This window comes from Podarcis melisellensis, assembly GCF_964234715.1.
Source record: "Podarcis melisellensis genome assembly, chromosome: 13".
NCBI lineage: Eukaryota > Metazoa > Chordata > Lepidosauria > Squamata > Lacertidae > Podarcis > Podarcis melisellensis.
In genome coordinates, this window is record NC_138545.1 from 30,969,700 (window position 1) to 30,992,603 (window position 22,904).

Consider the following 22,904-nt stretch of genomic DNA (forward strand, 5'->3'; position numbering starts at 1 on the left):
GTTGTTGGACTACAGCTCCCACCATCCCTTAGGTAGCAGGACCAAGTGGTCAGGGATGATGGGAACTGTAGTCCAAAGACAGCTTTGGGAAACTGTGCTAGAGGCTGAGTGTCAGCGTGTTTAGGGCTATTCCTGGCCTAGAAGCAGTGGGATAAGGGGCTGCAGTTACATGGTTTTTCCACTAGAGGTAGGAATGGGCAAGTGGGAAAAGCTGAAAAGCAAGCAAAAGGGGGAAATGGGAAGTGAAATGGCTTCATCTGACCACCAGGTGGCTGCAGAGATGTGTGGCAAGCGCTGCCTGCATTGTGGAATGTTCCTTCCTTACTCAGTGGTACATGAATGTCCAGTCCAAATGCTCAGAAGCCCCCTTGTTGGATCCCACTTCATGCATTCCAGGTTGAGGTGTGTGTGTTTTAAAATAACTGGTTCTAGAATTCAGCTCTGGGAAGCATTGATTCAAACTAGGCACAAACTAGTACACCTCTGTACATGCACAAGACATTTGAGGTTCAGACCAGCCTCCATGCCCTGAGCCACTTGAAATTGGTTTGTAGTAGATGCATGTTAACCCAATTTAAATGCTGCTTGATGCCTTGCGGCTGAGCATGGGCACAGACTGCACTGAGAAGTCGGGTCCTGGAAGTTCTGTCCGTGGTGCTGGATCTGTGATGCTGCATCCACAGTCACAAGTCATTTCCTTCACGTGGTTGATTAAAATACGCACATCTTGCCTTTCAACTCTCATGTCTGTTCAGGGTGTTACGTGTGAAGCTGCCTGTTACTGCTCCACAGGGCATGGGAGCGGCCCACACAGACTTGCCATGTCATGGTGGCAAGTTGTGAAGTGTTGAGTAGGGGCTCGAGACATAGTGCTGGCTGAGCAAAGTGTGGTTGCTGCCCCCGACTCCATTCCACCTATTGAACAAGATGGACAGTTGACTCTTTGGTGATGAGGTACTGCCCTCCATTACAAGGGTGCATGTAGGACCCGTTGCTGTGTACACCAGCAGAGGTTAGGAGCTCAGGAGATGGCCATTTCTGCCTGCCCCCTCAGGATCCGCTGCCCGAAGCAGTTACCTCATTCCGCCTGATGGTAGGGATGGCCCTTCCCCACTGCCTGTTGTGCTACAGCAAGGGTGGCCATTTTGGCCGACCCATGCCCACCTGCCAATCACCTAACATTCCATATTACATATGTGGGAGGCAGTGGAAGATAGGAGTGCCTGGCGTGCTCTGGTCCATGGGGTCACGAAGAGTCAGACACAACTAAACAACAACAATGGGGCAGGCAGCTACAAAAGCATCTGCCCTGGAGTGGCTGGCTGACAGGTGGGTTGCCCTGCTGTCCACAGGAAGGGAATTACTCACATGGAGTGCTGCAGACAAATAACCCCTGTATCACCACCTGTCTATTGATGGGGACATCTGGAGAAGGGCATTAGGAGATGAGCTGAATACCTGAGCTGCCTGAAATGGGAGCAGGCATCCCTTTATGTACCTGTGTTCCAAATGTTTAGTGTTTTATAGGTAAGCAGACACTGCCCAGGAGATATTGTAGATGTCCTATCAGCCAAAGCTCTTAAAAAGCACGCTAAGCCACCAAATCTGCTTGGGCCTCAATGACAAAACTAGATCTAGGAGCACACTCAAGCTGCACAGCATCCCCTTTCTGGGGAACTTCACCTGGAATTAGGGAATTGCTCATCCCCCGAACCACCATCTTGTCAGGATTTGATTTGTTGTCTGGGCCTCATCCAGGCCATTACTTTTTTAAAAAATTGTTTTATTGATTTGCACATAAGCAAAATAAATAAATATTAATACTTTACTGATAACCCCAAAGAACGGCAAACACCAAAATGACAGTTTGGACTTTGGCAAACGTAACTGGATTGACCGTCCTGGAGAGGGGGAAGTGGGTCTTTTTTGTAATTGTTATATATTGGAAATCAGTAAAACTGCATTTTTTGGGGGGCGGGGGGAAGAAATCTCCCAAAGTATAATACAACATATAACAATATAACAAAAAAGGCCATAAGTATATTGTATGGTTTTTGTAATTGTCAAGGGAGACAACAAACATTAATAACAGTGTCCCCGGGTGTTCTGAAAAGAGTCACATAGTCTAGTCTGTAACTGATTTGGAGGGACCATTCGGCCTTGCTTGACTTACAGTGTCATGCTATAAATACCTCCTCAGAAATGGGGCCTATTCCCAGATAAGCAGGAGTGGGTAACAAGGAGAGACACAGCTGGCTTGTCACACATCACACCTGGACCTAGTTTGTAGTGTCCACCTGGCCCCTACTGAATTGGCCAGGCATGTCTTTTGATGGAAATCAGGCTGGTATAATTCCCATCTGGAGATCCTAATTGTTATGGGAGGAGGGCTGTTAGGTGAGAAATCCACCTGTTGAGTTTTGTTATTTGGCCGGGTAAAAAAAAAAAAGTTGAAAGGCGATTTGTAATTATCTTCCTTTATGGGGGGGGAGTAAAGGGAGGGGGGACCCAAAAAACGTTTGTACCTTGAAACGTGCTTTAGGAAGGGCAAATAAGGGTGTTCAGAGGCAATTTTTACCTCAAAATTCATTTCAGTGCAGTTTCCCAGCATACCTACCTGCCTCTTGGTATAGCACACCCTCGGTGCTTGTGGTTGCAAAGACTCAATTCTAGTGCCTATTCACACACCCACTTTGCTTTTTCAAGCACAATCTCGTCAGAGTGATAATTTCATGGCTTGCCAGGGGTCACAAGCCCCTCTCCATTCTGCCTGAGTTAATTAGCGGACCCCATGGCAGAAAGTGGCAAAATCCATCAGGTGACCTTGGCAAACGGAGGCAGTCGAAAGTTAATGTTCCTGGCACTCCCCTGAGAATTTTAATGAAGGTGGCCCCAAGTGGAGAAATGGAGGGGATCTGGTAATAATTGCCTCTGGCCGCATTGGAACAGGCCAATCCAAAGGTGTGAGGCCTTATTGATTACCAGTGGAGGGATTTTCGTCTTGGGGTTCAACAGAAAGGACACCACGTCCAAGAAGGAAACAGTTTAGTCCTGTACAGAGCTTTCGCTCCCTCAGTCTGCTTCTGGCCTCGTCTGGAAGTTTCTTAAGCTAGGCCGGCCCTACCATTTGGCAGGAGCTGCAGGTGCAGAGCAGCGACACAGTGTCAGAAAATGGAACTGTCTTTGCCGTTCAGTGTGATCTGCACCCCCTTAACTTTGACCCTTGCTTCTCATTTCCCCCATACCCACAATGCTTTGCGCTTTTTTTGGTGTTCTTTGTTTTTATTATAACCAGTCTCTTTAGTAATGTTGAGGTGGCCAAGAGGCTCCGGAATTTGGGTTCTCCTTTCTCTCCACTCAGTGTTTCTTTCCTTTGCCCCGGGACCTGGCATCTCGGCTCTTGCTCCTCTTCCGCCTCCCCCAGGAGCAGGATCTGATGAGGGAGATAATCTTGCTGGGCTTCCGGCTTGAACCTGTGGAGGAAACAGGAAAAGGAAGTAGACACATGACTCCCTGGAGCACAAGGGCCTGCTCATGGACACAGTGTGCAGGCAAACAAGGAAGTGGGAGAGATGGAAAGATCAGGCAGGGAGGGTTTGGAGCCTGAGTTGAAAAAGAGAGACCCATTAACTTAAACTGGGTTAATAGGCATTTCCTCCTCTTAAGAGAAATATGGGAATTGTAGTTCTGTGATGGAGAGGAGGGATAGTGTAGGCCTAATCCAGGGATGGGAAACTTGCAGCCTTCCAGATGTTGTTGGTCTCCAACACCCATCATCTCAAGCCAGCATGGTCTAGTGGGTAGAGAAGTCAGGAGCTGGGGGCCACCAACATCCTCAGCATGTGACAAGGTCTGAGCTGGTTGCTCCAAGCTCAGACCGCATAGCTTTAACAAGCCATTCTTGTGTTCCTATACCACTTGGCTTCTGTAACCAAGCCAGGCTTTCCTGCCTTTGCAACATTTTCTGAATGCTGTGTGGAAGAGCACATGAATCTGACCTTTGGAGAGTTTGTAAGTAAACCATTTTAACTTACCAAACGTGGTCTTTTTCTGTGCTGGGGGAAGAGGAGACTATTTTGTACCTCACAAGGGCATATATTAAAGGTTCAACAGTCTATATATCCATGTTTTCCTAGCTGCATATTTTGAGATTTTAAATCTCTGCTGGGGTTCTCCCACCAAATAATAATTGTCCCAAGCCAAGATCTAGGCAGCCAATGAATTCTCATTTTATATCTATTTCCCCCCCCCCCTTGTCACCAACAGGTAGGGTGTAAGGCAGGAAGCCAACAGTAGGGGGATCTAGAGTCAATGATGGGCAGAGCCAACTAATTCTGGTTTTGCCTCCATCTTCATCCCTGCTGATGTCTATAAGGACAACACTGAAACTAAGGAGGAGGAAGCTGATAGGAAACTGGTTGTAAGTAAGAAGGCAAACAAATGGAGTCCCGCTGAAGACAGACTGAACATTTAGCCTAAAGCAGCCTTTCTCAACTTGTGGTTGAGATATTGTTGAACTACAACTCACATCACCCCTAGCTAGCAAGGCCAGAGCTCAGGGATGATGGGAGTTGTAGTCCAACAACATCTGGGGACCCACAGGTTGAGAACCGCTGGGCCCTAAAGGATCAGCCTCCACTGTGGGGCTTCATAGTGGCTTTTGAAGGGCTGCATGGCCCAGGTCTGGCTTGAAGAAGAAGAAGCCTAAGAACAGAGACTTGATGTCGCCCATCAGCAGTGAACACCTGGGCAGCAGACTGAACCAGGGGCACTGGTCACACTACGGCAAGATGCATTTCTCTTTAAGCAACCATAATGACAAAACTGTGGCCTGCTTTATCCTCATCTTTGGCAATGCAAGAAGTGGCCATCCTAAAGAGACCAGTTCAGAACCTAAGCAGGGCTGGTTATCAGCTAGAGTAGGAAGGTGATTGATAGGAGCCACCAAACGGCAGAACTGTCAGCTCTCGACGGACGTTTAGCATCTCTTACTTCTCCGGGGAGACTTCCTTCTGCTACTTCTGCTCTTACTGGTTTTCCTGAAACGAGAACAGCCCGTCAAGACGACTCTATCCAATGACATCACACAATTCCCTACGGCCACCGTGGGAAATTTCCCCAGCTTTGGATCCCTGGGCAAATTTAGTTACTTTGCAACATTATTTTTTAGGATGCAAGCAGGCTTGCCTTCAATAGCTGCCCCCCTCCGGTCTCTTGGTTTCTTAACCCACTAGATGCACGCCCACAACCAGTAACATATGTATACTGGAGGTGAAACCTACCTAAAGGTTGTCCAGATTTCCTTTCACACCATGTTTCCAGGCACAGATCCAAGCTCTAAAGCTCTGTGATGGAAACGGGTGTTCTTCCGCCCTATCACTTTCCCCAGGAAAAAACACATTTTACCACTGAGTTGGAGCAAATGGCAATCAGGTTTTCTGGCAGTTGCCATTTGCTCCAATTCAGCATTAAAATGTGGGTTCTCAGGGCCTGGATAGCTCAGTTGGTGAGAGCATGCATGGTGCTGGTAGCACCAAAGTTGCAGGTTTGATCCCCGTATGGCTCAGCTGCAGATTCCTGCATTGAAGGGGTTGGACTAGATGATCCTCAGGGTCCCTTCCAACTCTACAATTCTATGATTCCATGAAAGTGCCGTGATAAGAACTGCTTGGACAGGGAGCTTTAAAGTGCAGGCCTGGGCCTGGAAAGCATGGCACAAAAAGAGGTCCAGATGAACCCTAAGTCCGAAAATCAGTTTCAACATTTGATGTGTTTCAATTTGGGGTGGTTGCAACTCAGCTTTCAGGGGGCCACAAAACAAACAACCCAACTCTGAAATCTGTTTTTCAAATTGCAGAGCTATAACGCTGTTTGTCAAATCCAATACTGAATAGTAATTCTGTTCTAAAAGTTGTGTTTTAGGTGTTGTTAAGACACCCTGGGATCTGTATGTGGAAGGTTGGGATAAAGAAATAATAATAATGAAAATAAAAATAAGCAATAAACTACATTTCACTGTTTGATTAAATAACCAATAGATACTGGTTTGCTAATCCCCAATCGTAGGGGCACGGGTGGCGCTGTGGGTTAAACCACAGAGCCTAGGACTTGACGATCAGAAGGTCGGTGCTTCAACTCCCCACGACGGGGTGAGCTCCCATTGCTCAGTCCCAGCTCCTGCCGACCTAGCAGTTCGAAAGCACCTCAAAGTGCAAGTAGATAAATAGGTACCACCCTGGCTGGAAGGTAAATGGCATTTCCGTGTGCTGCCCTGGTTCGCCAGAAGCTGCTTAGTCATGCAGGCCACATGACCCGGAAGCTGTACGCCAGCTCCCTCGGCCAATAAAGTGAGATGAGCGCCGCAACCCCAGAGTCGGCCACGCCTGGACCTAAGGGTCAGGGGTCCCTTTACCTTTTTAATCCCCAATCATTCCTAGTCCAACAACATCTCAGAGGCTTACAGGTGCCACTCTTCCCCGTTTACAGGCTGAAATGACTTGCATCTTCCAGGTTCCTAAAGGGTTTGGTTGGCTACCAAGTGATGGTGGTGGCTCTCTGTGGTATCCCCTGCAATCTTTTCAGCAACTTTATGGCTGCATACAAACAGCATACATTTAAAGCATGTGGCTTTCCCTCAAAGAACCCTGGGAGCTGTAGTTTGTGAGGGGGGCTGGGAATTGTAGCTCTGTGAGAGGTAAGTTGCCATTCCCAGGGGGTGCGCATGCGTGCCTAGGGAAATGCGCTTTCAATGTCTGCGATGTACGCAGCCTCTGTATGGCGCCTGGCCCCAGGGCACTCAAATCAGCTTCACGGTCGAGTGGGGATTTGAAGCCAGGTCTCCCACTGTCCTGGTCTGTTGCTCTGACCACTACACCCCACTGCCTCCCAGTAGTTGCTTGCTCTCTCTCTCCTGCTTTTCAAAACATTGTGTTTGAGCTGGAGCACTGCAAATTTCAGCTCCCTTAACACCCCTCCCCTCTCCCAAACAAGCCCTAACCCAGTACCTGCTCATCCTAGGGCTCCTCTCAGTCCTCTCGGGCTGACTGCCCCGACTCCTGGTGCTGGGCGGGCGCTCCAATGGCTCTGGCACCCCCAGGTCCTCAAACTCAGTTGTCCTTCCTTCGCTTTCAAATGGAGAAGGGCTGGGGGCTCTGGAGCTGGGCTGGCTCCCCATTGAGAAAACCAGGCTGTGCCTGCTCCTGACGTCCTCTTGGGCAGGGCTGCGAACTTCAGCGGGTGAATAGATACTATGGATGCTCACGGTTTCTTCTAGGTTTAAGGATCGCAGGCTCTGGGGCAGACAGATGGATCAGGACCGTTGAAAGCACCACCAAATAATTCTAACCCTTATCCTCACAATAACCCTGCCAGGTAGGTTCGGCTGAGAACCAGTGGCTGGCTCAAGGGAACCCAGCGAGCTTCGTGGCTTTGGGACTGGAACCCAGGTCTCCCAGGTGCTAGTCCAACACTCTGACCAGTACACCACACTGCCGGGGTCTGGAGTGGGCTGCAGTCTTGGAAGCAAGGTTCAGATGCAACATTTCTGTGCGCCCAATTAGCACATGAGGGTCCACACACTCCTGCCTCTTCCCTCACCATACTCATGTCTATTCCACCACTTTGCCATCTACACCAATGGGTAGAGCAGCACAGAAAATATCCGAGGTGTGTGTGTGTGTTAGTGTGTTTGTGTGTGCATTTTTTTTTGGTCCCTTTCCACCAACCATCCCCTCCACGCTCCACCCAGCTTACGGAATCAAACTGCCTTTTTTCTCTTTCTTTAAAAAAGCAGAAATGTTCATACAAATCTGATTTAACAGACTACTGCAAGAGCTGTAAGGGAAGCAACCCGATTTGGGGCCTGCTTCGTGTTCTTCGTGATATGTGAGTGCATGTACCAAGCTGTTTGTAAATTAAAAGATAACTCCTCTCTCTCTCTCTCTCTCTCTCTCTCTCTCTCTCTCTCTCTCTCTCTCTCTCTCTCTGCCTTCTCTCCAACGGATGTCCAACCAGCTTAAAGCATCCAAGGATCGAATTGTGTTGCTAAGAGGTAGGAGGGGAATCCAATCAGTTCTGAGTCTCTTCGTACTGCTTCTCCCTGTTTTTCCCACCCCAGACCTCTCCCATGAGCTTCCTGCAGCATCGGAGATATTGGTATGGGGCAGCAAGGGGTGCATGAAGAAGGCAGAAGACAGCAAGGGTAAGGTTACCAGATGTCCCCGTTTTCCAGGGACAGTCCCCAGATTTACAAATCAGTCCCCTGGCAAAATTCATCTATTTAGTAGTGTCCCCGGATTCATTGGAAAAAATCTGGTAACCTTAAGCAAGGGGGCATGGAGACATGGGGAAGGGCTGTAGCCGAGTAGCAGAGCATCTGAAGAAGGTTCCAGGTTTGATCCGTGGCATCTTCCTGCAGGCCTGGGAGAAACCCCTCTCCGGAATCCTGGATAGCTGCTGCCAGTCAGTGTAGGCAATACTAAGCTACATAGACCCATTTCCTGTGCTCATGCTGCCCTGCAAAGTGTCTTGTATAGCGATTACGCTATATAAACAGAAGGAGTTGCACACCTGTGCCCTATCGGTCATAGCCTCCCCAGACCCCCCCGGGTCTTCGCTGTTGCTGTGCAATAGGGGCCCTTGGTCCGAGGGTGGCCGCAGCATGTTGACCACCTTGACCCACAGTTTGAAGACATCCTCTTTCGCGCCAGGCTGGGGGCAGAGCTGCAAGTAGAAGGTGCGGCCGCTCGCCAGCTTGAATCGCAGCTGCTTCTTCTCTGCGTTGTGGAGCGAGATCTTGACAAAATGAAGAGGGATAAGCCTGTAGGTGGTGGAAAGGAAGAATTAGGGGCATGATTCCGTTTGGGCGCTGATTCAGCACGTACAAAAACAGCCCCGATTTGGTCCAAACAGCTTCAGAAAGACATGAAGTTTTTGTGCCTCCCAGTTCACTATTAGTGAGGAAAATGAAGAAATGGTTTTAGCCTCTCTCTTGTTCTCTGTTTGGCAGAACTGGATGAACTTTGCAAGCATAGCCTGGATGGATAAATCCCGCCAAATTCTAGACAAATAGGTCCAGGGTTCTTCATCTATTTAAAAAACCAACAAATATTTCTGCACTGTCAGGCTGCTCTCTGCAATCCCTTTCAAGCAGGTGAGGCTTGTCTAGTAGCCGGTAGCCAACAACCATCAAGACCACTGAGTAAACACCTAGCAAATGATACAAAACCCTCCAGAAATGGTCACGGTGCACATTCAAAGCAGGTGCTTGTAACAATACAAAATTGCCTCTGTTTTTCCTCCCTTTACCATACAAAACTGACAACACACACACACACACACAGAGAGAGGCTCAGCTCCACCTGCCACCTTCCATTCCTAGATGGCTTTGGTTGCTCATTAATCAGCATTCATTGTTAGTAGCCAGCCCACCAAGAAGGATTGCAAACCCTTCCAGGAAAAGTTGGCCAAGAGGGGTGGGAGACAGAGAGCCTCTGCCAATCAGTGTAGACAGTCCTGGGCTAGACGGACTAATGGTCTAACTCAGCATGGCAGTTTGCTGTGGACTTGGGGACTGAGGAATCCAAATAGGACAGGAAGCAGAGCTGAATCGAAGCCACGCTCAGTCACGGAAGCTGTCAGCGGTGCCAAAGCTACTAGTCTCCTACCTGCCAATAGCTGCCTGTCTGCCCACGGTCCTTGCCTGCCTTTGAATCTGAGTATTAAATTAAATCAGTGCTGTTCACCCCACTTCTCCAAGCAGCGAGGATGTTCCAGAGATGCAATGCTTACCTGGGTTCAGTTTCCTTTGGAAGGAGGTCACTTGTTGCATTTTTTATTATTATAAATGTACAGGTTGAGCATAGGTGGAGGAGGAACAGACAGCCAAAACTGTCCTCCTCCAGTAAGGCAGTTAGCACCCCAAAGCGCTCCTAAAGTTTTCAGCTCAATTCTCTTTCCCTCACCCCATTCTGTCTCATTCAAAACTTCAGTCTGTTGCCCAAAATGCTTGTCTTGTTCTCCACTCACACATAGCATACCTGCTACCTTTGACTGGAGGGGGATGGATAAGGATAACACAACTTCTCCAGGCATCACCTAATCACCTAGGACAAGTTTCCCTGTCCAAAAGATGAGCCTGACAACTTGCAGTACACAGTACACAGTACACAACCTGCAGTACACAGAATCATAGAATTATAGAGTGGGGCGGGACCATGAGGGGCATCTAGCCCAGGGGCCAGCAAACTTTTTCAGCAGGGGCCAGTCCACTGTCCCTCAGACCTTGTCGGGGGCCGGACTATATTTTGGGGAAGAAGAAAAAAAAAGAACGAATTCCTATGCCCCACAAATAACCCAGAGATGCATTTTAAATAAAAGGACATATTCTACTCATGTAAAAACATGCTGATTCCTGGACCGTCCAGATATAGAAGGCGATTGGGCTGGATCCGGCCCCCGGGCCTTAGTTTGCCTCCCCATGATCTAGTCCAACACCCTGCAATGCAGCAATCATTTGACCAATGTGGGGCTCAAACCCACAAATCTCATTAAGAGATGGCTGAGCCATGAGCCATGATAAAGGACACCACCATCATAATGAGTACTGTACTTTTCCGTGTACAGTGGTACTTCGGGTTAAGAACTTCATTCGTTCCGGAGATCCGTTCTTAACCTGAAACTGTTCTTAACCTGAAGCATCACTTTAGCTAATGGGGCCTCCTGCTGCTGCTGCCGCACCACCGGAGCACAATTTCTGTTCTCATCCTGAAGCAAAGTTCTTAACCCGAGGTACTATTTCTGGGTTAGCAGAGTCTGTAACCTGAAGCGTATGTAACCTGAAATGTATGTAACCTGAAGTACCACTGTATAGGACTAGGTTTTTTTATTTTAAAATTATGCTGAAAAGTGGGGGTTGCCTTATACATGGATAGTGCATAGGTTCCTTCCGCGGCTGTCAGTGGCTATTGGGCGTGTTACTGGTTGCTGCGTCAATAGCTGGTGTTGATTGGCTGACACTGCGGCAATTGGGTGGGCGATTGGCAGCTTCTGCTGGCGAGGGGACAGACGAGAGGCGGATTTTGCAATGCGTGCGGGTGAGTGATTTTTGGCATCCCCCCCAAAAAAAACCAACTCTGTGCCATCTTCCCTCGTTTTCTTAAATTGGAGTCCCCCAAAATACATGGGGGACTCTTATACATGGGGGCGTCTTACACATGGAAAAATACAGGTGGAAAACCCAGCAGGTCCCAGGGCACCTGACAACAAGGATTAAAAACAGTTAAAACAAAATTCAGAAGTCATAGTGTGGTCATTTGGGTTCTACAACCCTACCCTGTCCACCCCTACCCCAAACTCACCCTTGTAAGATTGCCAACCTTTTAAAAAAAGGATTGCGAGAGTCTTCAGTCCAGGAAAAGCTGTGGCGTAACAGGCAGAAATGAACAGGTGAAGCTTTTTCTTTTACAGCCCAGAGATACCATGAACACTTCACCTACGAGTTTGACCTGTTCAAGTTGCAGCATCTCCATCCATTAAAAATGGTGGCCTGTCTTACGTTACGAAGCCTTGAAAGGCATTGCAGCATCTGCAGGATTTTCTGTATGGAGCTGGGAGCTGGGCTTACCTGGTGAGCTCTAATCCCAGCGACGAGGAAGACTGGCGGAGCAAGGTTTTAAACTTCTGGGGCGTCTCTTCGGGAGGGCAGGTGGGGCGAGCCAGAAGCAGCACGTTGGGGACCGTCATGCTGGATGAGGTGCAAGCAACCCCGACAGTCACGGTCTGGACTTGGTTGTGCACGTCAATCACCTCTCCTCGTTTGTTAATCTGCAGAGAACAGGAAAGGGCAGTGGCAGATATACAGGGCCTCATTCAACAGAATGAGCAGGCACTGATGGTCTATCACATCATAAGTCTTTCATAAGACCATCTCAAGAAGGGCGGTGCCTAAGACCTCACTGTGCCACTCAGAATGCTGTTGGCATCAACAAGAGCATAAAAATAAATTCCTGGAATGATTTGTTTCCTCAGTTTTCTGACAGGCCAACTCAAACAAGCTTTATGAAAGCTGCTCAGCCTAAGCAGCCACATCCCAGTTATTTTGGGTTCTTCTTGTTTAAATACTGTGTGGAAACCACCATCGATTAACTGAATCTTTGGTGGCCACCAGTGTTTTAAGAAGTCTAGCTTATGGCTGGGATCCAAAGGATTGCTTCAGATATGACCAAAAGACTGGCAATTATGCCCAGTGAAGTTGACCTCTTTTAAGCAAGTTGGTGCTAATCCCATATTACAAGCCTTATGAGGAATGGTTGAGGGAGTTGGGTATGTTTAGCCTGGAAAAGAGGTGAATGAGAGGAGATATGATAGTCATCTTAAGAATGGAAGATGGAGCAAGCTTGTTTTCTCCTGCTCTGGAGAGTAGGATTCAAACCAATGAATTCAAGTTACAAAGGGAGATTCCGACTAAACATCAAGAAGAACTGTATTGACAATAAGACTCCCATGAGAGGGGGTGGACTCGCCTTCACTGGAGGCTTTTAAGCAGAGGTCGGATGGCCATCTGTCACAGATGCTTTAGCTGAGATTCCTGCATAGCTTCACCATTAATTTTTTGGGGGTGGAAGATGTCAGATCGATTGTGTGTCATTTATGTTTTAAGTAACCTTAACATTCAGTATGGCAAGTTCCATTTAAAAAGCGATAGAGGAAAGAAAAACAGCTTTGGACACACTGCTTACTATTGGCATTATTCAGCAGATATTTGCTGAACAAATAAAATCTTACAGATCGGAGACGAATGAAATGAGGAATGAAATTAAGCCAGACATGAATGAAATGGGTAAAGGTATCAGAAATGATATAGATGCTCTAGACCAGTGTTTCCCAACCTTTGGTCTCCAGCTGTTTTTGGACTACAATTCCCATCATCCCTGACCACTGGTCTTGCTAGCTAGGGATGATGGGAGTTGTAGTCCAAAAATAGCTGGAGACCAAAGGTTGGGAAACACTGCTCTAGTCTAGACAACGAAGAACTGGCAGGACACAGAGATGAAACCATGGCAAAACTAGAAGGAGCAACTGATGAAATGGAAGAACCCACTATACAAGTGTATGGAGAAATGAAGCAACCAAACGATAAAGCTGAGATTTTGGAAAACAAAAATAAAGTTATAGATGGAGAGATGCAGAGTTATCTGGATAATCTGACATCAATAGAATTGAGAGAGAAAGAGTTCTACCTATGACTTGGAGTGGTGATCCCAAGGGATAAAGCTATTAAATCTCTGGCAATTTTTCATTTATTTTTTTTGGAAAAAGAATGGAAGAAACACAAATGGAAGAATCAATACTAAATAAGGCTGGAAGAATATAGCAAATTCAACATGAAGTGGAAACTGAAGATACAGAACTGGGTGTGGACCAATGGATAATAAGAAAAGGGTTATGGAATATTATCTCAATATATGATCACAACGGAGAGACTTTTACATGAGCAAATAGGGAAAAGTTTGTCATTAGTTAATAAGGAGGCATGGTTGCTGAAATTGTTGGAGGCAAAGTTGATATGTCTTTCCAACAGAGGAAACCAAAGCGTGTTGCATTCTCAAACCTATTTAGGCCTCTCTTGTAGGCAGGTTTTCAATTAAAGTCTCCACCTGCTTAACAACATATGGAGCGGTCTTAATTTGGAAGCTCTCTTTCCACAAGGAGGATCTGGACAAATTTCAGTGAGTACTGCCTTTAATTTAAATAAATGAATAAATAAATAAATAAATAAATAAGCAAGCAAGCAAGCAAGCAAGCAAGCGTGCTTGAGAAAGAGAGGGGAGCTTCTGAAAGTAACAACAAGCCGAAGCTGATATGCTTAAAAAGAAGAAGAATCAGAATAAGGAAATCTAAGCTGTTTTGCAGAAACATAACACAAATTACTCTTGTCCTGCATGTCAGGCACTCGCTCTGAAGTCTGAAATTGCTGCATAGGATAATAAGGGCCTATAATGACTGCCAGTTACGGTAACTGTTTTTACATCTCCATAAGAACAGGGAAGATAATTTAAGGGATGTGAGTAACGTGCCACCCTACATTTCACAAATGAAAGCAGGGACACACTTGGAGGAGGACGGCTGTCGCTGAGTGGGTAGAGCACCTGCTTGGCATGCAGAAGGTCCCGGGTTCAATCCTTGGCAAATGCCACATAGGCCTGGGAAAGGTGCCCTTTGTGATACCTCAGAGAGCTGCTGCTAGTTGCTATAAATAATAACTACCTGGATGGACCAGAGGTCCAATTTGGTCTATTATTTGATTGATTGATTGATTACCTGCCCTTCACCCTAAGCTCCCAGGGCAGGTTACGGCATAAAAACACAATATAAAAACAATTTCATTTCTCTGACGAAAATAAGGTAGGTACCCCTGCCTGTACGGGCTAGTCGTGTCCGACTCTAGGGTTGTGCGCCCATCTCACTCTATAGGCCGGGGGCCAGCACTGTCCGAAGACACTTCCGGGTCACGTGGCCAGCGTGACAAGCTGCATCTGGCGAGCCAGCGCAGCACACGGAAACGCCGTTTACCTTCCCGCTAGTAAGCGGTCCCTATTTATCTACTTGCACCCGGGGGTGCTTTCGAACTGCTAGGTTGACAGGGCTGGGACCAAGCAACGGGAGCGCACCCTGCCGTGGGGATTCGAACCGCCGACCTGACGATCGGCAAGTCCTAGGTGCTGAGGTTTTACCCACAGTGCCACCCGCGTCCCTGTGATGACATCCTATTCCATAATAATTTTTTTACTATTTATACCATGCCCCAGCCATTCTGTGCGACTTCTAACGTATATGAAAGCATACTAAAACATTAAGCATCACAAAGATTCCCTATACCCTATACCTTCAGGTGGCTCGGGGGTCGGGTAACTCCATACCCTCCAACATTTCTCTGATTAAAATAGGAATGTCCCAAGGAAAAGTGGAATATTCTGGGATCAAATCAGAAACCAGGACGGCTGTAAATCCAGGACCGCCCCTGGAAAATCAGGTGAAAGGTATAGGACCACTGGACGATTAAGTCCAGTCAAAGGCAACTACGGGGTTGCGGCGCTCATCTTGCGTTCAGGTCGAGGGAGCCGGTGTTTGTCCACAGACCGCTTTCTGGGTCATGTGGCCATCATGACTAAACCACTTCTGGTGCAACGGGGCACCGTGACAGAAACCAGAGTGCACGGAAACGCCATTTACCTTCCTGCCGCAGCAGTACCTATTTATCTACTTGCACTGGTGTGCTTTCAAACTGCTAGGTTCGAAGATTTCTGAACCTATTTCCCCTGGAAAATAAGGATATTTGGAGAGTTTGATCTCTGTGGAGAGGGAGTTCCACAGTTTGGGGGCTGCCGCAGAGAATATCTTCTCCCAAGCTGCCACTCTCTCTCCAGCCCAAGCAACAGAACTACCGAAAAGGCCCCCTCTGCCAGTCTCAGCACCCAAGAAGGTCTATAGGGAAGGAAGGCCTGAGCCCCCAAAGCAGCTTCGTATCTATAAATTTGCAGCTGCCATATTCCCACACAGAAAGTACCTGAGGTATTGCCACAGCTCTCAACTCTGCATTGGTTTTTCTTTTTCATTTTAAACCCAGCTATATTCAATAACTCTGCAACAGCTGGTTCTGCACTAGCTTCTAAAGCAGGGCTTGTTAGTAAACTGATCAAAGCAGTGTCCCTTAAACAAACAAACAAGAACATTTCATCTCCCGTGGATCTGGCCGTGTTAATTGCAGAAGAAATTACAGTCAAACTCATTCAGCGGCAATCTGACAGGTGGTTTTGTGTGTGGCACCGGGGGCAAGCATTAGCATTTTGCATCCAGGAAGAACCAACTTTGTCATAGCCTGGAACTAAGTCCTATCGTATGATTTAATATTAAAATCACAAAGATGTTGCACTAAGGGGAAAACATCTCATGATTGCTGTTTGTGATAAATGGCTGTGTTTTGTTGTTCAAAACAGGCCTCCTCTTTCCTTTTCTGAGCCACAGTTCAAAATGAATTGCATCAAATGCAAAGTGTGAAGTGGGAGACAGTGCGCTCAATGTTGCCTTGGTGTTTGTGAATGTGCGTCTGTAGGCAAGTGCACCAGGGATATGACTTCTAGAGCTGTGGGGAGGGAGTTCCATAGCTTGGGGGGCACCCCAGAGAATGTCATACACACCATCCTTCACATTCCTGGTTGTGTTGTTCAGCAGGGATGCTGGCAGCACCAAGAAGCAGGAGGGTGGGATTAGGGGCTGCACTGAGGAAGGATAGTCCAGGGGCAGATGAGGCTGGTCCATTTGGGTATATGGAGCACTGCCCCCCACCAACCTCAGTCTGGCCAGATGCCACCTGTGTATCAGTTTCTTTCTCCTTAGTCTCAGTGCCGCCGCTTGTGGAAGGGTGGAAGAAGGGCAAATATATAATTAGTTGATTCTGCCTCTCATTGGTTCTGGCTCGTTAGCGCCACCTACTGTTGGTCTCCCTGCCTTCCACCCTATCGGTACCAATGGGCATCAGCCATTGCAGGTTGTGGGTTCTCCACCTATATTCTAGTGGTTTGTCATTCAGGAACAACAGAAGTTAAAGGCAGGAATAAAAGAGGAACCATCCCTAGGATTTAAGAGTCATTTGGGCATCTGTAGTATCAGTTCCTCTGCTGTAGACCACCCCTTCCGTAATGTATGTATGATGTGGTCTTGGGCTACAGGGTGGCAGTTTCAAAAGTCTATACAGCGGTACCTTGGGTTAAGAACTTAATTCGTTCTGGAGGTCCATTCTTAACCTGAAACTGTTCTTAACCTGAAGCACCACTTTAGCTAATGGGGCCTCCCACTGCTGCCGCACAATTTCTGTTCTCATCCTGAAGCAAAGTTCTTAACCCGAGGTACTATTTCTGGGTTAGCGGAGTCTGTAACCTGAAGCGTCTGTAACCGGAGGTACCACTGTATAAGAGCTTGCACACCTTTGTTCTGGGTTTCTCCTCCCTCCTGCATGTGGTGAGTGAGGACCCTGTTGCAACAGTTCAAGAAAGATCAGACTTACTAGCTGCTTTGCTTCTCAATATTCTCTGGTTGCCCTCTGTTATTTTCTCCTACCAAAAGGGAACCCACTTAAGGTCTCTATACAGTGGTACCTCTGGTTAAGAACTTAATTTGTTCTGGAGGTCTGTTCTTAACCTGAAACTGTTCTTAACTTTAGCTAATGGGGTCTCCCGCTGCTGCCACCGTACGATTTCTGTTCTCATCCTGAAGCAAAGTTCTTAACCCGAGGTACTATTTCTGAGTTAGCGGAGTCTGTAACCTGAAGCATCTGTAACCTGAAGCGTCTGTAACTCAAAGTACCACTGTACGGGCTCTTGGGTACCCCATAAGGGAAAAGGAGCAGCTTTTGTTTACATCATTGTTAAGACTGCCAGCTTTCAAACTCCTCTTGTAAATTATGCTTTTAACAGTCAATTACCCTACAATAGGTGCAGTTACAGATAGGTAGCCGTGTTGGTCTGCCATAGTCAAAACAAAACAAAATTCCTTCCAGTAGCACCTTAAAGACCAACTAAGTTAGTTCTTGGTATGAGCTTTCGTGTGCATGCACACTTCTTCAGATACCTGAAGGTATCTGAAGAAATGTGCATGCCTACAATAGGTGATCATGCTTACCATCTCTTAAAAAGATTCCCTGGCCGTTTTCTGAAAATCATGCCCATGCTAAAATCTCAGAAGTTGTCTTAGATGTTTGCTTACTTTTTAGAAACTGGTCATTGGGCAAGCCTATTTATTTTCCTGTCAGTTCTCCGTGCAAAGGCAGAAATTCAACCAGTGAAGCTTTTCCTGGCCTGGAGGAGGCAAGAATGAGAGAGAGACTTCATCCATTCAGGTTCTGTCTGCCCAGGAGCTATTATAGGCACAGGAGCTGCTGCTGCTGCTTCTGTTGTTTTTAAATGATAAATGCCTAATAAAGAACAACCATTTCATGCAGCCTTGAGCCCCATAATTTCTCCCTTAGGAGACGAGAAGCTGCCTTATAATGAGTCAGACCATTGGTCCGTCTTGCTCAGTATGGTCTACTGTGACTGGCAGAAGCTCTCCAGGGCTAAAGACAAGGGTCTCTCTCAGCCCTCCCTGTCAGGGGCTGAACCTGGCACCTTCTGCATGCCAAGCATGTGGACCTACATCCCTTCCCCTATTACCTGAGAGATTAAGTCATCAGGAGAGATGGGAAGAGGGGGCGGGCCTAGAGTGGCCATCTTCTTCCTCTTCTTTTAACTTGCTCTGTCCCTGTGCTTTTAGGAGCAGCCTGCCAGGAAGGAAATGAAGCAGCTTCGGTTCTTCCTGTCCTTTTTAATCTCAGCGCTCAAGATATGGCTGCATCTGCTACACTTCTGGGCAGAGAAACACCTCGCACATTTCCAGGGCAGGCCTGAAGGGCAAAATGGCGCGTGCAAGCCCCTTTCCACGTACAGAAGCCAAACAGACAAGCAATTTAATACTGAATAATAATAATCAAAGCCAGATTAGGACCTTTAGAGGCCTTAAGCACTTAAAAGATTTTAGTGCCCCCATATATATCCAACTCAAAGTATAAATAAAATAAAATAAAATAATATTTTTCAAAATGGAAAAAAACCCTACAGTATTGTGGAAAATGATTATTATACTTTATATTTGAATTTTTTTTCTCCTACTTTTCCCTAATTGCAAAGTCTTTGATTGGCTCCTCAAAACTAATCTCACATAACTCATCTGCTTCTATACTTAGTAGAGATAAGGCTAGCCGGCAGGTCTTGTCGCATAGTGGTTCTGCTGGGATTTTTTAATAGGCTTCAACTGAGAAAATGAATGCTCAGCTGAACAATCTGTGACCATTCATGTTAAAAATCCAGCCATGGAAAATCTCTGTTGCAACCCCCTTCCCTTGATTCCTTAAGCTTGTGCTTATTTTGCCAACCCTAATACCGTATTGGCCCTTATATAAGCTGCACCCAAATATAAGCCACACCTTGAAAATTGGAGGGGGGAGAGAAAAAAAAGAAAAAACACCTGAAAATAAGCCCCTCCATTCCTTGCTGCTCCTGGCTGCATACTTGGGGGGGGGGAGCTGCGCTGTATTGCCAGCAGCCTTTCTCCCTTCCTGGCCTTGGGGGAGAGGACGGGGGACTACATACATGGTGGGTGCCACTTTGCCACACTGCTGGTGCTGTTTGCCCCGGGCTCCTGGCTGCATACTGTAAGGTCGCGAATATAAGCCGCACTTTAACTTTTCACGGAGGGAATTTGGGGGAAAAGTGAGGCTTATATTCAGGCCAATATGGTAATAATAATAATAATAATAATAATAATAATAATAATAATAATAATAGGTTTATTACCTGTCCTTCACCATCCCTGTGAGGGAGGCTTGCGACAATTTAAAATGCAACTTTAAAAACAGTGTTACCCAGCTTACAACTGCAAGTGTAGGGTGGGTTTTAAAACATACATTGCAGGGGTCAGAGGCAAGGGTGGAAGCGAAGACACTTGATTCAAGCAGTGGATCTGAGACTCCCCCCTCCCCTGTCTTTGTACTGCTGCTGTGTTGTGGCCGCAGCCAGCACAGCCACAGGTGTGGTGATGGGGCGGGCAGCAGTGCCGGGGCAGGAGCAGGGTGGGGACCTGGATCTGTGGGGTGTGGTGGGTGTTGTGGGGTGAAGATGGCAGCACTGGGGAGGGGGGGTGTTGGGGGCTTTTGCCTACAGCAGCAAAATGTCTCAGGCCAGCCCTGGTCAAAGGCTGGGATGAAGAGGTGCATCTTCAGAATTTGCCGGAAACTTCTAATTAGAGCCAGCGTGGTGTAGTGGTTAAGAGCAGTAGACTCGTAATCTGGGGAACTGGGTTCGATTCCCTGCTCCTCCACATGCAGCTGCTGGGTGACCTTGGGCTAGTCACATTTCTTTGAAGTCTCTCAGCTCCACTCGCCTCCCAGAGTGTTGTGGGGGAGGAAGGGAAAGGAGAATGTTAGGCACTTTGAGACTCCTTCAGGTAGTGATAAAGTGGGATATCAAATCCTCCTAGGAGGGTGCCACCCTCCTATGCCCCACCACTGCTTCTTGCCGCCTCGTATCCTTCAACTGACTCAGGCGTCTCACTTGGCAATAGTAGGGGCAGCCCCAGCTATTTCTTCCCTCTGCCCGCTTTCTAGGGAAGAGGTACCCTTGGGGAAAGGGTGACGAGAACAAAATTCACCTGGCAACCAGAAGGGTTATTTGATCTTGCTGCAAGTTACCTGCACAAAGTCACTTTCCAACATGGGAGCAAGCCTGAGTAAAGCGTATTCCCCTTGACTAAGCTGGCTCTGCAATGGTCCCATCTCCCTGTTGAAAAGTCCTTTGCCGTAGTCGCCTCCCGCTGAGACGCTGGGCAGCTGGGATCTCAGCGTCTTCCCTCGTCCTGAACCCACAACGACGTGCAGTTGGGGGAGAAACAGGGAGGAAGAACCTCTGTGAATTAGACATGCTAAATAGGCCAATGACCAGTGGGCGAGACAACTGTGAGCCAGTGTGGTGTAGTGGTTAAGGGACTGGAGTGGGGACCTGCGAGACCAGGGTTCAAATCTCCACTCAGCCATGAAGCTCACTGGGTGACCTTGGGTCAGTCACAGCCTAGCCTACCTCATGATTTGGGTTGTGAGGATAAAATGGAGAGGGTGAGGAACTTAGATTTCAGTTTCACATGCTTGGCCCAGGAGAAAAAATGGGGTTGGGAGAGTGGGGGAAAGCCGTCAGCAATCTCACCCACTATTGCACTCAATCTGGGAGAATGTTTGGGTACAACTGGACACCATTTTGAATCAAGATGGCAGATGGAATCTTTCAAAACTGCACTGATTTTAACCACTGATTCCATAAGCGCCCAGATTTCTTTTTTAATTCCTGAGGAACATATGGCACTATAATTCCTGAAGCTCATAAAAAATAACTAAGTTCTATGTCTGCCAGAGAGCCCATCTCCAGCTTTCCCAGAAAGAGCTGGTTGATTTCTGGAATGTACTACTGCAGGGGGAGGAGCTATCGATGATTCAGCCTGCTAAAAACACGCACTGCATTCTGTAAATGCAGATGTAGAGTAATAGCTAAGAGACTCAGCTACCAATAATGAATTTCCCTATTTAATCCCTTCCAATTCTACAATTATATGATTCTATGAACTCACCAGGAGGCCTTAGGAAAGCCATTCTCTCGCTTTGTTTCTTCCAGAGTCCCTTCATCTGCAGTATAGGGAAATAATACTACTTCTTTATCTCACAGGGGTGTTATAAGGATTACAATGAGGAAATTCATGTGCTTTGAACAGCACTGTACAAATGCTAAGTACATGAGGTTGAAAACTCAGTTGTAGTAGCATCCCCCCCCTCCCTTGTTTATGGAATGCTCCCCCAAGGGGACCTGCCTGGCTCCAACCTTGTGGTGGTTTTGCATTTTCATTTTTCTGGGCAGCAACTAATGATTTGGAATTGTTATCATTGTATTGTTCTTTTTTTTTTAATGGCTTATAGCCTGCTTTGGGACTTCTTAATGAGAAGCTATATACAAATTTAATAAACCTAAACCTAATAATGAGGGAGATGGGGAGCTTTGAAAAATATGACCACTTCTGCTGAAGCCCAGAATTCTGACATCTCATTCTGAGCTCAGTCATTCTCACCCAGGCTCAGTTTCCCTTTGATAGAATAGACTGAAATGATGAACACTGCTTTGAGCTTTTTGGGCGAAATGAGGGATACAGGAGTATTGTTTGGGGGGGGGGGTGTTCCAGTAGGCTCTAGAACTTCTGTTCCACCCCCTTTTAAGAATGTAAAATATACTTTGCTTACAGGGCAGATTTCCCTCTGAAACTTTGCCTAAATTTGCATCTAAACTTATAAAGGAGCATATGCACAAATTTGGCCCTTAGTCCTGTGTCTTGATTTGTTTAAGGATCTTGCAATGCTCATGGCAGGATAAACTACTGTTAGTACTGCTAATTGCATAATTTGCATCGATAATAATGCCACCAGCTTCTCAGTTCTATATTTTTGATCACATGACCAAAAGGGGATCCCCCCTTTCTATAAACAGTACACATACGCATGTCTGTCACTCACTGAGTGCAGCATCCGAGTGGCGATGTGAATGACCCATCACAAATCAAATACTTTTGCCCCACCTCCCATGACTTCAGACGCAATGGAGTTTTCAATGGAGTTGGGCCGTGCAGGTTCAGCTCTGCTTCATCAAGGATTGTAGACTCAAGTGATGTGCACAGATACACATTCATGTGAAGGGGCCCCCTGGGAAACTGTAACAAGCAGTGAGTTCTAATATCCTCAAGGGCACACTGGGAAATGCTCTCTGGTAAGAGAACAAATGTTTGTGCCTGGGATGCCTGTTGACTATTTCAGTAGCCTGGCACCTGTTTCCCCCCATCTCCTGCAACTGTGTACACACCATACATTTAAAGCATATGAACCACCACCACCCCCAAAAAAATCAATCGTGGGAACTGTAGTTTTTGGGTGTACTGTGAAGGGGTAACCTACAGTTCCCACGATTCTCTGAGGAAGTAATGTGCTTTAAGTGAATGGTGTGTCTACAGCCTCAGAGAGAAAGGCCTGTCCTTGCCGTTTATTTGTCTCTAGGGAATAGTCACCATTCATAGGACTTTACAGACTCCTTTATTAGAGGACCATCTCAGGCAGTAACTGCTTGTTGTAGCCTTGGTTATCACCCTCCCTGCCTCTCTCCCAGAGTCCCGCCAAAAATCTCTAGGTCTAGGAGTCACTGACCGTCTTTTTGTAGCTTGTAACATAAGGTCTTCAATGTTAACTCCCCACAGCTGCTGCCTCTGTGCTTCCCCCTCCCTTGGCTTGGGGG

General features: G+C 47.0%; 1 protein-coding gene across 2 annotated transcripts; it reads right to left on the reverse strand.

Moving 5' to 3' along the window:
- Window positions 1–3,261: 3,261 nt before the first annotated feature.
- Window positions 3,262–22,904, reverse strand: LOC309355116 (Golgi-associated RAB2B interactor protein 3-like). Of its 2 annotated transcripts, XM_081885666.1 has the most exons (8): window positions 22,817–22,904; window positions 21,205–21,259; window positions 20,279–20,442; window positions 11,624–11,823; window positions 8,569–8,818; window positions 7,005–7,291; window positions 4,993–5,039; window positions 3,262–3,473 (listed from the first exon to the last, which is right to left on the reverse strand). In XM_081885666.1, exons 2-8 carry the CDS (start codon window positions 21,257–21,259, stop codon window positions 3,358–3,360), a joined length of 1,119 nt encoding a protein of 372 aa, XP_081741792.1. In that variant the 5' UTR covers window positions 22,817–22,904; the 3' UTR covers window positions 3,262–3,357. The 2 variants fall into 2 exon arrangements, with proteins under 2 accessions (XP_081741792.1, XP_081741793.1); XM_081885667.1 differs by lacking the exons at window positions 21,205–21,259; window positions 22,817–22,904 and adding an exon at window positions 18,207–18,313 and having other exon boundaries at window positions 20,279–20,416.